General features: G+C 50.1%; 3 protein-coding genes across 3 annotated transcripts; 1 reads left to right on the top strand and 2 right to left on the bottom strand.

Moving 5' to 3' along the window:
* Positions 1-143: 143 nt before the first annotated feature.
* Positions 144-8,271, bottom strand: FOBCDRAFT_283761 (armadillo-type protein; the record flags this gene model as incomplete). Its single annotated transcript, XM_031182050.3, has 2 exons — positions 144-6,839; positions 6,890-8,271. The coding sequence occupies 2 exons, from the start codon at positions 8,269-8,271 to the stop codon at positions 287-289; spliced, it is 7,935 nt and encodes a 2,644-aa protein (XP_031042818.2). The 3' UTR covers positions 144-286.
* A 309-nt stretch (positions 8,272-8,580) lies between these two features.
* On the top strand, positions 8,581-10,470 carry FOBCDRAFT_283753 (CwfJ C-terminus 2-domain-containing protein-like protein; the record flags this gene model as incomplete). The annotated part of the gene is made up of 2 exons (XM_059611641.1): positions 8,581-8,597; positions 8,729-10,470. 2 exons carry the CDS (start codon positions 8,581-8,583, stop codon positions 10,296-10,298), a joined length of 1,587 nt encoding a protein of 528 aa, XP_059463849.1. The 3' UTR covers positions 10,299-10,470.
* A 1,302-nt stretch (positions 10,471-11,772) lies between these two features.
* On the bottom strand, positions 11,773-13,636 carry FOBCDRAFT_283749 (uncharacterized protein; the record flags this gene model as incomplete). The annotated part of the gene is made up of 4 exons (XM_031182045.2): positions 11,773-12,916; positions 12,969-13,200; positions 13,263-13,330; positions 13,386-13,636. 4 exons carry the CDS (start codon positions 13,634-13,636, stop codon positions 11,773-11,775), a joined length of 1,695 nt encoding a protein of 564 aa, XP_031042813.2.
* Positions 13,637-14,222: the final 586 nt, after the last annotated feature.

Genomic DNA, 14,222 nt, shown 5'->3' with positions numbered 1-14,222 from the left:
GCAGAGGCCGATATCCGATTCTTGGATTGGATTGGATTGGAAGCCCCAAGAAAGATACGAGTCCAGCTCATGCAGGACTGGTTTATCAGAATTATATTGTTCCAACTGATAGGTAGCCCTCGCGTGGAGAGATAGTGGAATAAGTTGCAACTGGTAATGGCTGAATTTTCCTTTCGTCTACTTCTACAAATGACTTTTACTATATGTCCAGATCATGACGCCGAGAAACAATCTACCTAATGACAAGAATCCCTAACGCCAGTTGATGCAACGTCGTTGATCGTCCTCACCACCGCTTGAAAGACTGTCGCATGACCTTCTGCTCCTTTGATCGAGTCTTCTTGCGCTCCTTATTCTTCTCAAACTTCTTTCTCTTATCTCTTCCATACTTCTCCGGTTGTGCCAGTGCCTCAATCTTTCTCTTGCTTGAACGCTGTTCTCTCTTGGCCCTCACCTCCTCTCGAATAGCAAGAAGTTGCTTCGAGTACTCAGCCGTACCAAATTTCTTTTGCAGGGAATCCATGAGGATCTGCGCTCTTGTCTTGAGGGCCTCGTGTTTCGTCTTGAAGAGTTCATCGTTGGAGAAAGGGGGTGCAATGGAGGGGTCAGTAAGATTGTGAAGGGGAACGAGGATAGTCTTGAAAGATGGTCGCAGGCGATCGGCTGAAGATCTCCGGCAAATTGTTTCAAGAAGCTCCATCGCAGCCACCTTTGGTGTGATGGCAGCAGCCCTAGGGGGGATCTCTCGTCGAATAATATGAGAGATCTTCCAGAACAGATGTTGAAGATCAGTCTTTCGTTGTGTCCCCTCAGCCTGCTCTTCTTCCTCTTCCTCGTCCTCGTCCTCTTCCTCCTCATTCTGCTGCTCTTGCTCGACATCATCGTCAGACCTCTCCCCTTCAGTCACAGGTCGAAGGGGGAGGCGAGGAGCCAAGAAAGCAAGGACCTGGACAGCTTCCGCTCCGAGCTTCTCGTCAATGTCTCGAGTCGCCAAGACACCCAAACCAAGTCTCACCAGATTTTGGACCTTCGGCAAATCAAGTGTAAGACCATGGCTGCCGACCACTGCTTCGCCAACCGCTACGTCACTGGCTTGCTGAGCAAAATCAGCCAGGTATGAGCTTGTCAGTCCAATAGATGACAATTTGACCGAAGTCGATTGATGTGACAGGCATCTCAAGATGCTGGACCACATCTTCTCGCTGCTGCTTGACAGAATCTTGTCAGGGAACACAGACAATGAGACCCGGATGACTTCAAGTGCCGCGTCTAAGAGTTCCCCATCGGCCTCTCGAATATCCTCCGCCTCAATGACGCTGCTGATCTTTCCTAGAACGAGCTTGAAATCCTTCTTGTTCTTGGATGCATTTTCGTCGGACTCTAGATAGAAGCCGAAAACCTGGAAGGCAAGCTTGAGAACTGCCTCATTTCCGTCTTGATCTAGCCATGTTCGCACAAGTCCGAGGAAAGTTTGAGTCCTCTCCTTGTCAGCCTTGCGGAATATCTCCTTTAGTAGTCCAGCAGCTGCAACTCGACACTTCTCGCTGTCATCATTGGCAAGGACAAAGAATAGCGGAAGGAAACATGTGGAGGAGATCTCTTGCACAAAGTCATCTGATGATTTCATAAGAAGCAGGTGAACAATCTCCATGACAGATAGCCGGCCACCCTCTCGCTCGTATTTGAGATTGGCAACAATGAAGTTCAGTTGTTTAGCCCATCTGGCCTTCTTCTGGGGATATTCACGAATGAATTGGAAAAAGGCACCTCGAGCAAGGTCACGAGTGTCCTTATCATCATTGGTGATCATAACTGTGCCAACATAGTCCAGAGTGTCGTAAACGGCGGCGGTTTCCAGATGTCGGTCCAGAACCGACCGCAGAAAGTTGAATGTGACATGGCGGTAAAGGGGTTCAGTGAGATCGTCCTTCAACTTGGCAAGGAGCATATCAACCGCCGCATCCTTCACGACAACATCACGACGCTCTCGAAGGACAACGGCTAGCATTTTGAGAGCTGCTTGAGATAGGTCGGTTGTGGTAGAGACTGCCATGGAGATGCTCTTGGTTGCTTCCTTCACTGCAACCTTGTACAACTTGGATCCCTCATCGTCAAGGAATGGCACTTTGACAATGACAGCGAGTAGTCGGAACGCTGAGATCTTCACTTCGTCCTCTCCACCAACCATAGCATCGCCAAGAATGGGAATGAATCCGGAAATGTTGGTAGGGGTTCGCAAGCTATCGTGCTTCTTCAGTATTGCTCTCAGAATGTCCACCGCGAAGCGGATTAGCTTGTATGTGTGCTTAGTCGTTTTGCCTCGATCGCCGCTCTTCTTCGCACCCTTTTGAACAAGGTATTTCTTAACTCGAGGGTCCAGCTTCTCTTCAACTTCAGGCTTTTGAGAGTTGTAGACGTCCTGAATGACCTCATAGCAGAAAACAAGGGTATCGCGGCTTTCGGCGGCAGGGTTTTGCAGAAGTCCGGCCGTAATACGCGCCATCAGGGTATCAAGCTTACGAACCATCTTGAGATCAACCTTTTGCATCAGAAGCGCGCGCAGTGGCTTGACCAGTTCGATAAGCCGACTGATCGAAGCGTTCTTGGCTATAAGCTCCATCGAGTCTTGACTCTTGCTGCTCTTGATCTCCTTGGTCTGGGTGGTATAGCCCTCAGCGTCCTTCTCTTGGCCGATGACACCGAAAATATCATCCATGATGACCGTTACGACAAAGGTAAGGCAATAGTCCAAATCACCAGGAGAGCAGATAGGGATGATTGCAACCAGAATGGAGTGCATGGTGTATGAAAGCACATGGAGCTGGTAACCTCTGGTCAGAGCTCCTCGCAACTCCTTCAGGATGAAGCCGAAGTACGAGGAGCCGAGGATAGCAGCAATCTTGACTAATGTGTCTCGAGCCATATCACGAGCTTCGACAGACTTGCTGCGAAGAATGTGACTAATATCAGTCAAGACACCAGCCAGTTTCTGGTCCATTTGGTCCGAGGGCAGCAACTTCAGAAGTCTGACAATGATCACGCCAACGGGGACACGGTAGCTGACTTCCGACTCGTCTTTTTCGTGGAGATGCTTGACAAGCGTGGGCAGGAAGGAATTAGTAACCTCGATGCTCAATTTCTCCGCCGTCGGAATAGTGAGGGGGAGTCTGGTGGTGGCTGATGATGATGCATCAACCTCATCAATCTCCATGCGCTCCTGCGGCTCATTTTCAGCTGCATCGACAAGTGCATCAGCGACCTTGCTTAAAAGTCGAATTGTTAGCTTCTGTTGTTCGGGCTTGGCTTCAACATAGCCGATGTATCTTTGGAGAGTGGTGCGGTAGTGTTTCCAGTGCAGAGAGCTTGCAAGATTACCGATGGTGATAATTGCTTGAGCACCAAGTCCATGGTCATCAACTCCATCAGCGCGACCAAATATGAAGTGCTCAAGGAGTGGGATAAAGAACTGGGCCAGATTCTGGCTTCCCATCTCCTTCTGCTTGTTGGCTGCTTCTAAAATATGCAGAGCCTCTAACTGTCTTGCGGTTGCAGGACTTAAGATATTAAAGAAGAAGGTTAGTTCAGCGCTGTCCTCGGTCCGATCATTCAACAATGCGCTGAGGTCAGCTACAGGTTCCCATTCGGGCATTGTTGATAGGAGATGACCCATAACTCGAAGATACTCTCGTCGAGCTGTGTCGGATGGCTCCCGGGCTCCGGCGTAAAGAGCAGGCAAGATGACACCTCTCAAATGAATGTCAAATCTCCCCCTCGAAATTTCAGAAGAGCATGTCGCTGCGTCCATAATGAACCGCCGAAGTCCATCGGCCGAGTTGGACGAAAGAATACCGAACTCAGCATCGTCTCGAATGTGATAAGTCAAGTTATGAAGCAAAGGTAGCCACTGCTTTGGAGTCAATGGAGTCTCCCGATCGCCCGAGATTGCACTGTAAGCGGCCAGGCGTCTGTCATAATCCGGCTCATCGATTCGCCCCTCTTTGAAAGAATTGAGAGCTGCACAGAGACCAGCAACTTCCTGGAGGCTGTTATCCTTCCCAGCAATAGCCAGCATGGCCCTTGAAAGAGATTGTCTGTTTTCGCGATCTTTGAAGTAACTGAAAAGAGACGATATAGTGTCATAAACATTGTCGAGAAGTGCTTGGTTCTCAAAAGCAGTGGAACGAGTGACATACTGCTCAACGATGAGCAGGATTCTGCCCTTGAGCTTGGGGCTGACTCTCCGTGGAGGTTGGTTCAGAAGGAAGATGGAGATCTCAATCACGGCTTGAATGTCCTCGGTATCCTGAACAATAGGAGCCATAGTCAGGATTGTCTCAACACAGGCCTCCATTAAGTCATTACTAATCCCGGACATATCCAGAACAGTAGAGATCTGTGACAAGATTGTTTTCGAGTTGGTGTCGAGAAGGTCTGCTTTGATAACCTCATTGAACTCGGACTCCTGTGCAGGCGCAGTAGCAAGTTTGATCAAGTTTCGAATTATAGTAAGAACATGAATTTTGACTTCATCCTTACCCTTCTCAATTGAAAGACATTCAATAACTTTGGGAAGAATACCCTCAGGAACCTTGCTATGTGGTGCAAGGAATAGTGCAATTCTGGGGAGAACAGACCAAGTAGCAAAAAGTTGCAGCATGCCGGAAACCCCCTGTGTTGTCTCGCTGGGCAAATTTTCTAACCTTGGGGCCACAACATCCTCAAGAATGATATCCTGGTATGGTGCCCATTGGAAAGATTGAGCGTTTTGGAAAAGAGCGATCAAACATTTTAACCCAGTTGATCGAATGACCCTGAGAAGAGACTGCGTGCTGGCCTTCTCTTCCTCCTCTTCGCTCTCTGGGCCCATACCCTGTGCGCTGAGTTGACGGCAGGCAAAAACAAGACAGTACAAAACAGCATTGAGGAGTGTATCCAAATAGGGCGTGGCGTTGGTGCCAAGCTCTGAGATGACGGAGGAAATCATATTGAGAAAACCAACTTGCTTCCTGATGGGAAGGATAGGCTCCTCGAAGATCGTCTTTGAGGCGCCGACAACCTTGACATCTTTCAGCTTACCCGTGGCAATGTCCAAAAAGCTCCCCATGTCTTCGACGCTGAGGTTCCGAAGGACTGCCAGCCGAGTGGCCTGCAAGCCATGCCTACCGCTTGCTGCACCCTTCTTGGAAATTGTACGACCGTAAAGCAATCTAAGGAGAACAGGCATCAAATCAGCCCTGTGCTCTGGCTTGATTGCGTTCTCATCTTGAAGGAAGACTGTGAGCTCGTTTTTGAAACGAGCTTCATCTAGAAGGAACTCCAGGTTTTCTTGATAGGTCTTGATCGCCTCCTGTTTCCAGGCGAGAATGGCCTTGAGGGTAACCTTCTGGACCTCAACATCACCATTCTCCATCAATTGCATGAGTGCGGTATAAACCTCTTCATGTTGGTACAAGACCCGGGGGTTGATGAACTGTGAAAAGACACTGAGCATAGCCTTGCGATCGGCGAGAGACCAAGTGGCACCCTCGGAAACATCTTGATCGTTTGCTGAATCAGGGGTTCGGTCTTCACTCGCCCAAGCCAAGAAATGCGGCACAAGGAGCCGCGATCTCCTCTCTGCAATTGAGGGAATCGCGTTAAACACTTTCAGCGCACGAGACCTAGAGTTTCCAGCGGCTGTTTCCGCAGTTTGCTGCTTGTCGTCGAAATTCTGCAGCATCAACTCATCAGGGCGATCAATAATATTCTCCACCTCGGCTGCGACTTCTTCAAGTCGACGCACGTTGGTGCATTCAAAGTCAGAAACGAATGCGGGACGCGAGCTTTGGGTTTCAGGTTGTGAGGGACCCCAGCGAGCTGAGGGAATCTTCAGCCAGCGGAAAGCAACCTCGCAAATTGCCTCTTCTCCGGCCTTGGTCTGTGTGATCTGCTTCATAGTCTCCACCGAATCATCCCACACAGGCGACAGCTTGACTGTCAGCATACCAAACAAGAAAGCAGGCACAGCTCGTTGCAGCCAAGAGCCCTCCTCAAACGAAGCGTAATTCTGACCTAGCTTGCGAAGATGCATGGCGATTGTCCTTGTATGCGCAAGACTTAACGGAGTCTCCTCGGTCTCTATCATAGTCTCGACAGCGTTCCAGTTGTCTGGCGTCGGGCTAAGTGCCTTCAGCAAATTCAAGGACGCCAGCCTCAGATCGTGGGATGGAGAACTCAGGTTTTCAATCAATGATGAAGTCACCGGATCCTCCTCACTGGATGAGCTATCGCTACTGGTACTGTCTTGTCTCCGTGCAATCTCCTTACTTTGCAGGATCTCTTCGTACGCGAGATAGGCATGCAGAAAGCTTACTGACTGGGAGAAACGTGGAACTGCAGCTCGGAGCAGGGGGCTCAGGGTAATGTCGACGGAGCCGGCGGCCTTGCTCATACGAAGGTAAGCATGGAATCCTTGACCAACAATGAAATGAACTTCATCGGATGCCAGGGTAGATGAAGGGCGAAGGGCGAGCTTGAGTTTCCGGAGCAGGAGTTCGGCGATACGAGCATTTGTTGATGGGTGAACAGTCGTCAACTCAAGTATCTGAAGAAGAGCCGAGTATTTTGGCAAGCATCTATCCCGCCAAACTTGAGGATCTTTGTTGTAAGGCCCCCTTTCAGGAAATGGCGAGATTTCTAGGCGCTCGAACTTGGAGACAATCTGATCCTGCCAGCCTTGTGGCATTCTGCAACTGTCTTTTTCACCAGCTGGTGGAAAAGCACGGGTTTCAATCATCTTTGGTAACAGAATGCAAATCATGTCCTCATTAGGTTCCTCAGACCAGTGGTTCGCAATAAATCTAACACAGTCAGCAAATATTCAAAAGCCTCTCTCATCTCGAATACTCACCTTTGAAAATCGTTACGGAAGAGGCTTCCAAAGCGCTGGGCATCCAGCTCGCAGAAATAAGAGCAAAAGGGGATGAACCACTTCATGAAGGGCTCCCTGCTCAGTGACTGAGTAAGAGGAACGATATGGGGTATCAATGCATCAATAGGTGCATGGTGCCAGACAATGGCAATATTGACGATAACAAATTTCCAAACAGCACTTGCGGCATCATGTGGTACTTCCAGACCAGCTTTAGTAACCTCAGATAACAGTTCGACAAAGTTCTTGATAAGTGGTGCCCAGTCCGTAAGGCGATTTCCTTTCCGAACACCAGCCATGGTGCCGTATATCCGGAAGAGAGGAACTGCTTGCCACTGGCGATCAGCAGGAGACACACGCTCCACGTTGGCTCGAATGGTCTCATGGACTCCGGTAGCGAAATCTCCAAAAGTATCAGCAGTCGCGTGGTGGATAACACTGGTGAGAACGCCACAGACGACATCGGTCCAAGTGGTGTCTTCGGTGAGAGTTCGCTCCTCCTCGGGAATTGCATCAACGAGAGCGGCGAAAACAGCCGGGCCAGTTGAGTGGATGATATTATCAGTACCCTTGATTGCTTCAGCAAACATATTCATCAATCCGTCCTTGTACAAGGTAAACTGGCGGTCATCCTTGATACTCAAAAGATCATCTCGCGCGCATTCGACCAGGCGCTTCAAAGCTGTCTCGCGGTGTGAGGGGGCTGCTGCTTTCTTAACCAAGAAGCTGAGGGCTTCAGCCGCAAATCGAGCAATATGGGGAGGGTGTCGTGACTTTCCGAGAAGGGGGGCCATGACATTGAAGGTTGGTCGTAAGTCTGGTACAAGAAGCTTTGACAGGTACTTGAACAAAAAGGCGAGGGCGCCAAACGTCCACTCTATAACATCGACATCTTGGGGCTTCGCAGCAATAGCCACAATCAAATCCAAACTCCTGCCATAATGTTTCTCAAATCGAACTCCCAGATCATGCGAGAAGGCGGTGAGAAGGTCCAAAAGGGGCTCCAGAGCTTCCTTATCCTGTCCTGCTATGAAATCGGCCAACAAGTCCATTATCCTCTGTTCGAAATGGAGGAGTTGCGGGAGGCTCTCGCATAGCGGCCAGACCTTAGTCTTGAACGCAGAAAAAGGTTTTGAGACATTGAGTTCTCCCCATTTCTGAAGCCCGGTCTGGAAATAGGACGTCGTGGTGGAAAGGTCTTCGGTATCGAGGTCATGGCGGCGAACCTTTCGCAATGGTTGGAGCGAGTTGAATTTGGATATTTTCGTAGTAAAAGACTCCCATCGGTGGTTCTTTTGATGGGGTGTTGTATTTTTGTTCTTCCGCGCCTTGGTGATGCGCCCTGATGAGTTGGACGGCATCTTGGCGGTATGACTTTGTGGAAGGACAAAATTCTCAGACTTGAAGATCCAGATCTTGGTGCGAAAAAGAGCTTCACATACTGCGAAAATGCGTCCCTCCAAAACTTTTTTGCCGGCTGATAGGCGGTAAAACCGATAAGGCGGCGCTAATGCAGGAAGTCCCACTATGACCAATCATAGGCGCGCCGCATCCTCTTATCTTTCTTAAGCTCAACGCGCTTCTGTATGCACTTTCATCATAGCTTCTTCATCCATTGCCTGAGAGAGAAGTTATCGTGATAACCTCACTATACCACAACCACAACCAAGATGGCTGCACCAAAAATGTAGGTTACGATGCCAACTCACTACTCACTTGTACGGACTGACAATTCTCATGAAGTATTGTCTTGGGCAGCCTCAATGGCCAGCTTGAACCGGCGTTCAAGAAGCTAGCGACATTACACATCAAAAACAGCTTCTCCATGGCCATCCTCACTGGCGATGTCTTCAGCGCAACCCAAGACGATGACTCTGTGAATGCGCTTCTAGATGGGGCCATTGAAGTCCCTCTACCAACCTATTTCACCATTGGAACCCACCCACTCCCACCTCGTATTGCTGCTAAGGTTGAAGCCGAGGAGGAGATCTGCGAGAACCTACATTTCCTAGGCAAGCGCAGCATTACCAAGACATCTGATGGTGTGAGGATTGTCGTCTTGGGTGGCCAATTGGATGCCAACCTCATTGCAGGACTATCTAAGGAACAGCACCTCCCATTCCACACAGCGGATGACGCAAAGAGCCTGCGCGGCGCGAACAACGCTGATATTCTCCTGACGTCAATATGGCCAGCAAGTGTCTGGACTGGCTCTCAGGTTGCGCTCGATCCCACAAGCCAAGCGTCACTCACCGTTTCGGACAACATTGCAGAACTATGTGCAGCGCTCAAACCGCGCTATCACTTAACAGCTTCACCAGAAGCCTTCTTCTACGAACGAGAGGCTTTCGTTCACCCCACCGAGAAGGAAACGGATAATACCTGCATCACTCGCTTCATTTCAATGGCCCCTTTCGGCAATGACGCTAAAGCAAAGTCTTTGTACGCTTTTAGTCTCAACAAAGGAGATGCTTCAGTACCCCCCGGCGCGACAGCCTCGCCGTTCAACCCTAAGACTAAGAAGCGTGCACCGAAGGATGATTCTTACAGCCGATACGGGGGCGATGATAACAACAGAGGCCATAGAGGCCGACGCCAGAAGCAGCGCCATCGGTCGCCACCTCCGGGTCCTGATCGATGTTACTTCTGTCTCTCCAATCCCAACCTATCGGCCCACATGTGCTGTAGTATCGGTGACGACGCCTACATCTCCACGGCCAAAGGTCCTTTGCCAACCTCGAACACATTTGCAGAGCAAGGCCTTGCCTTTCCAGGCCACTTGATCATCATTCCACTACCACACAACCCTACAATACCTAGCATCGGTCCTGTCACTGATCCAGCAGGAGAAGCCGCAAAAACCTACAACGAAATGACACGATTCCGAGAAGCTGTTCAGGCTATGATTGCCTCCAAGAGCTCACACAAGCTCGGCGTCGTGACGTGGGAGATCAGCCGAGAGCGCAATGTTCACCTTATCTGGCAACTAATGCCTCTCGCAGCCGATCTCGTTCGCAAAGGCGTTGCGGAAGCCGCTTTCAAGGTCGAGGCGGAGAATCAGTCTCTTCCAGCATTCACCGCTCGGGAGCTCACGCTCGAACAGCAGGCCGAGTCAGGGGGTGACTTCTTCCGCGTATGGCTCTGGGCGGACGATGGTGAGGACCGTATTAAGGGCAAAGCCCTCGTCATGCCTCTGCCCTCAGACATGCGCTTCGATCTTCAATTCGGACGTCGTGTGTTAGCTAAGCTTCTTGGTCTTGAAAGTCGCCTGGTATGGAAGGATTGTGAACAGACCGTTGAGGAGGAGACGAAAGACGTCGAGGCTTTTCGGGCGGCGTTCAAGGAATGGGATTTCACACTTCAAGAGGGTGAAGAAGCTGCCACTTGAGTTCTTCGGTTTTGTATACTATATCAGATGCATGGGCGGCGTTTAAAAGAACGGGTTTTGGGTGAAATTTCTTCATTTAAGGGGCCGTTGTTTTTTCCCATCTGGTCTGAGAGACTCTGAATAGCGATGCGTAATAGATGCCCGTCTTAGACGACTACGCAATACTGTATCGAGAAATTGACTCTTTGATCAAATAATACGGTGTGCCTGACTGACTAGAAGCCCTCGCAGCCATATGAACCAGCATTTGATGTCACGCCCTTTCGCGAAATCGCGACAAAACTCAATCACGTCAAGAAGCAGCACGTTAACTTTTAACTGTTTTGTCCCTCGATTTCAGGTATCTAGCCAGGGGTACTCCTCAATGTCAAGTGATGCACAACTAGCAAAACCACTTTTCACCAGCCATGTGCATCTTGCTGCTCCGCCAGCTAGATTTACAGAAAGTATCGCAGTATCAATCTTTCATGATACTGCGACATTGCGGCCTGTGCCTATTACGGACAGAACATAAATACATTCCAGGCCTGAGGGTGATATGTAATTCCCATCTTCCCAACATTTCTCTTGCGGGAAGGGTTTGTTTGAATATGTAGTGAAGAACAAAAAAAAAGAGGTGAACCATTCCCGTTTTGTAAGGTCAGGGGGTATAGGTGCGACAATATGCGCAGATGGGATGTTATAGGTAGGTATCCATGATTCTAGGATACTGGTATCAAAAAGACTGTCGAATAGGGTACCGAGTGACAGATGCGAGTCATGCTGTGCCTGGCCACGGTATGGCTTCTGTAAAAAGGGGTATTCTGTGTCCCCTAGGGTGAAGCCACTGAGAGGCCGAGACATCTGGTATCGAAATGTCTATTGCGAACAGCGCCACAGTCGTCGGGGAAAGCTTGTTCCCGAGACACGTTTTAGAAGCCAAAAATGCAAGTCCGGAAATCGCCAAAGCAGATGCAGTTGAGTGAAAAGAAAGGAAAGAATAATGCGCGCCCTAATGCAGAATGGGAGTAAGTTGGCTCCTTGGTGAATGAGGTTCCATCATTGGACCATGTAAAGCGTGAAAAGTTGAAAACCATGAATGGGTCTGTCTGCTGATGCGTAAAACATAGAAAAAGGAAAATAAGTCGATGAGTGAGAACTCGTGTCAGTGATCTAAAAGCGAAGAAGTCGTTGCGGTCGTGGTGGTGCTAGGAGCATGAGAATGATTAATCGTAGTGAAGATTAGTTGAAAGGACAAGTTGTCAAAGCAGACCAAAGCATATATTACTGGCTTTTGAAGCGCCGCGGTCGGATTGGCCGTTGGATTCATCAAAGTGGATGGGATAGAATGAAGGATCCCCTTGACAACATTGTTGGGAGGAGACGGTAGAGAGGAATGACCATAGACCAGAAGTAGCAGACAAGGTGAAACCAGCACCGATAGAGTCCAACTCTACCACGTGCAAAACAGACCAAGTCGTAAAGATCAAAACGTCTAATAAGAGGCCATACGGCGAGCATGTGATCGGTCGCCAATCATAGGGGAGGCACCAAGGAGGGACATTGGTGCATGCAGATTTCGTGACTGAGGCCTGCTGGGAGCAGTTGGTGACTCGTCCACACAAGGCTCACGTTGGCCAAAAGCAAAAGTCGCGGCACGGCTGAGACCTTTACGAGATTTCAATCGGCCCATCTCGCGTTCGCAAGTGCGCTGGTGAGCCTCATCGGACATCTCAACGTATTCTTGAGGATAGCAACGACCCCGGTGTTCAGTGAAGAAGCCCGAATATCCACCGTCTAGAATGTAGACTTCGGGATATGTAAGTTTGGGGTAGAATTCAGCATTCACAGTGCGGTCCTCAGATCGAACATGACGAGCCATCAGGGGGGCACGGTGGGCTGAGTACTCGCAGTGGAAGATGAGAAGCGTCCGTCCATCCATAGGAGTCTGGAAGAGCTGATTTGTGAGCAGGTCCTTATCATTGTAGTTGACAGCACCGTCAATGTGGCCACCCTCGTACTCATACTCAAACCGGCAGTCGATCACAATCTTTTGGTCGAAGTGGGAGCTGTACTTGCCATCCAAGACGTCGACGAGTGTCTCTCGAGTGATGCGAGGAATGGTATCGGTGGGGTCTTCCAAGAGGAAATGGGGGAGGACGGGCTCTTGAGCCTCCTCTACATCCATAACCGATTGAAGCGCGGAGGATGTGGTCTCCTCTCCCTCTGAATTGCTCTTCATTACGTCAGCGGGATGCTCGAACATGCTTAATGACCGACGGAACTGCTTTCGATTTCTGAGAAAGGGATTGGACTGTCGCCGGGAATGTGAGTTCATGGAAGGAGAGCCATTGCTGCGAGAGCATGCATTGAAGTTGAGGAATTGGGGTCTAGTGCGGCCGATAAAAAGACCAGGGCATGGGCTGTTGGCAGATGCGGGTCTGCGCTCCTGAGGTGGTGATGTCGACTCGAAACATTCGCTGAGAGACAGGTTGGAGCTGGTATGGTTCAGGCGAGAGCCAGCACCGAAGCGGAACGGAGGCAGCTCCGTGTCAGCCTGGCGACTCGGTACCGCCGTGGTACTGAAACCCTTCATCCGGGTTAGGGATGGTCTTCGTGGGACAGCTATTCTACGGTTTCTAAAAGACGTCAGTTGGAGTTCCAGGAGGAATGTGGGAATATGAGACTGACTCAGCCATGATGGGCTTGGGAGGTTCCAAGGAAGACTGCCGAGAGATAGGAGCCGGTGAATCAAGAACCATTTCATCGTCAGCGGCTGGTGTAGTCCCCGGAGTTGGAGAAGTTATCTCGAACTGAGTGAAGAAAGGTGTCTTGTGAGGCAGAGGTGATACCTCCATCAACTCCTTGAGCTCGGCCAGTGGGGCGGGCGACGAGGATGGCAATGGGGGAGTCGTGACTGAATCTGTAGGAACATGCCAATTAGCCACGAGGTTCTGTGTTCTAGACCTTGTTGGTCTTGCTCACCGCGACCTTCCAAGCTGCCCATCATGCCAGCAGTGAAGAGTGCTCTTCTGGGAGTGGGGAACTGAGGACTGGGAGTATGTTAGCCAAGACACTGTAAACCGATTACCAGGTGCCGCAACAAACCTCGAATCGCTGTCAAGTCGGAAGTTCTGTGAAAGATCAGCAGCCAAACTCGCAGCGGGCGAGGAGCCTCGTACGTCCTTGACGTTGAAATAGTCTCCAGAATGCTTGTGCATTTGCTCGCGTAGACTCATGCTTGCAGATGTGACAGATGATGTAGAGTAATGAGGGTGCCCGCGAAAGACATCTCGACTACCCCAACTAGGGAGCATGGACGGGCGGTGTAACGCCGCCAGAGGTGAAGAGGCTTCCATTGTGAATGATGGTAATGAAGCAGCGGGACGATTCGAGGGAACCCGGGTTTAATCGAGTTCTGTCGAAGCACGTCAGCTACTAAGAGCTACTCGATATCGAAGACACGGCGATGGAGGACTGTAGAGGTAGTTCTGCAGTAAGTCAATGCTGCAGTAACACCTCTATAACGGTATCGAACGAGCGTCTGGGCAAATGCCTTGAAGCCAAGGTTTGTACAGATTGAATTGTATTGAAATCGACTCGTGGGCGAACCAAGTATTAGATGAATGATGGGAGATTAGCTCGTGGCGGGGTTTCGACGATAGCGTGTGACGGTCGTTATAATCGTTCGAATGACATTTGAAAGAGGGGCGAACAAGACTCGATAGAGACGTAATCGTGAATGCGTCCGACGACAGGGAGAGTCGTCGCCTTTACGATTATGAGGCGAAGAGTCAAGTTGAGTCGAGAAGACGTCGAGGTCTTAGTCTATCTCGAGAGGGATCGAGATGGTTAAGCTGAGCCAGACCAAGTGCCAAATTGACCAGGGGTGGGCGTTGCTGGGCGGATGGCAGAGGACCAGAGGACCAAATCGCACAGGTCTCA

This window comes from Fusarium oxysporum, chromosome I (genome assembly GCF_013085055.1).
Source record: "Fusarium oxysporum Fo47 chromosome I, complete sequence".
Classification (NCBI taxonomy): Eukaryota; Fungi; Ascomycota; class Sordariomycetes; order Hypocreales; family Nectriaceae; genus Fusarium; species Fusarium oxysporum.
Note: the sequence above shows the minus strand (reverse complement) of the source record. Positions and strands in the feature narration are given on the sequence as shown.